This window comes from Pyxicephalus adspersus, chromosome 9 (genome assembly GCF_032062135.1).
Source record: "Pyxicephalus adspersus chromosome 9, UCB_Pads_2.0, whole genome shotgun sequence".
Lineage (NCBI taxonomy): Eukaryota > Metazoa > Chordata > Amphibia > Anura > Pyxicephalidae > Pyxicephalus > Pyxicephalus adspersus.
In genome coordinates, this window is record NC_092866.1 from 66,445,612 (window position 1) to 66,446,532 (window position 921).

The following is a 921-nucleotide window of genomic DNA, read 5'->3' on the forward strand; positions in this document are numbered from 1 at the left end:
CCCCCCCCTTGTTCGGCAGCGCACCGGGCAGAGCCGCAGACCATGTCCCTGTACGGATCTCGGGCCCAAGGCGGGTTGTGTCTCTGGGCTCAGACCTGCGATGGGAGAGTGGGGGGCTCTGGCATCATGACGTCACTATGGGGGAAGTTTCTTCCCCTTTGCGTGACACTCGGCTCCCTGCACATGTGCGGTCCAGGTTCCGTGCATTTAGTGGTCCCAGGTCCGATAAGGTTGGCCACCACTGCTCCAGGTAAACCATTGTAATCAATTGTTCTGGGTAAAGTTTGCACTCATAACATTCTCTGGAGGGGGTTCCTCCATCCAATATCAGACACTCCGCTCATAGATCTCCAAATGACAGAGGAGAAATTATTATTCCTCCGTAGCCACTTCTGAGCAGATTTCCTGGCACAAGGTAACCGATATAAACTGAAAGCAGATCGCATGGAGAACAGGAAATGAGAAATATTTGAGCAGCACCCAGCAGTGGCTCAGCTCCAAATGTGAATTCTGCCGACTCAAGACAGCAAAACCGGCGCTGCAAACCCCACCTACTCACCGAGCGTGCCATGGCCCTGCACACAGTGCGCTGACACAAAAGCTGCAGCCGGATTTCTGTGTCCCACTTACGGCATGTCTGGATATACTCATGGCTGCCCAAGCAATGCTTACTGCAGAATAAAAAGGATACAAAGACATTACACACAATGCCAACTGCCATGGCAGCAATACAATGAGAGGCAATGCTGAGACCACAAGCAAATACAGGGAGCAATAAACATTGTACAGAGAATTCCAGGCCTGGGGATAGAAATCCCACCTCCGTAGGAGCCGAGACTAAGGGGAAATCTCTCCATTGTGGGAGGGGCAGAGACAGAAACTACTGGGGGAAATCTCCCCATTGTGGGAGGGGCAGAGACA

The 921-nt window shown here is 52.3% G+C and overlaps 1 protein-coding gene across 1 annotated transcript in view; it reads right to left on the reverse strand.

The window, feature by feature from the left end:
- PIK3C2A (phosphatidylinositol-4-phosphate 3-kinase catalytic subunit type 2 alpha) overlaps positions 1-921 on the reverse strand; it is a gene marked incomplete at its 3' end in the record, with an annotated part of 35,095 nt that overhangs the window by 22,277 nt on the left and 11,897 nt on the right. The window contains 1 exon segment of the mRNA XM_072422377.1: positions 560-671. Coding sequence (XP_072278478.1) covers positions 560-671 — 112 coding nt within the window.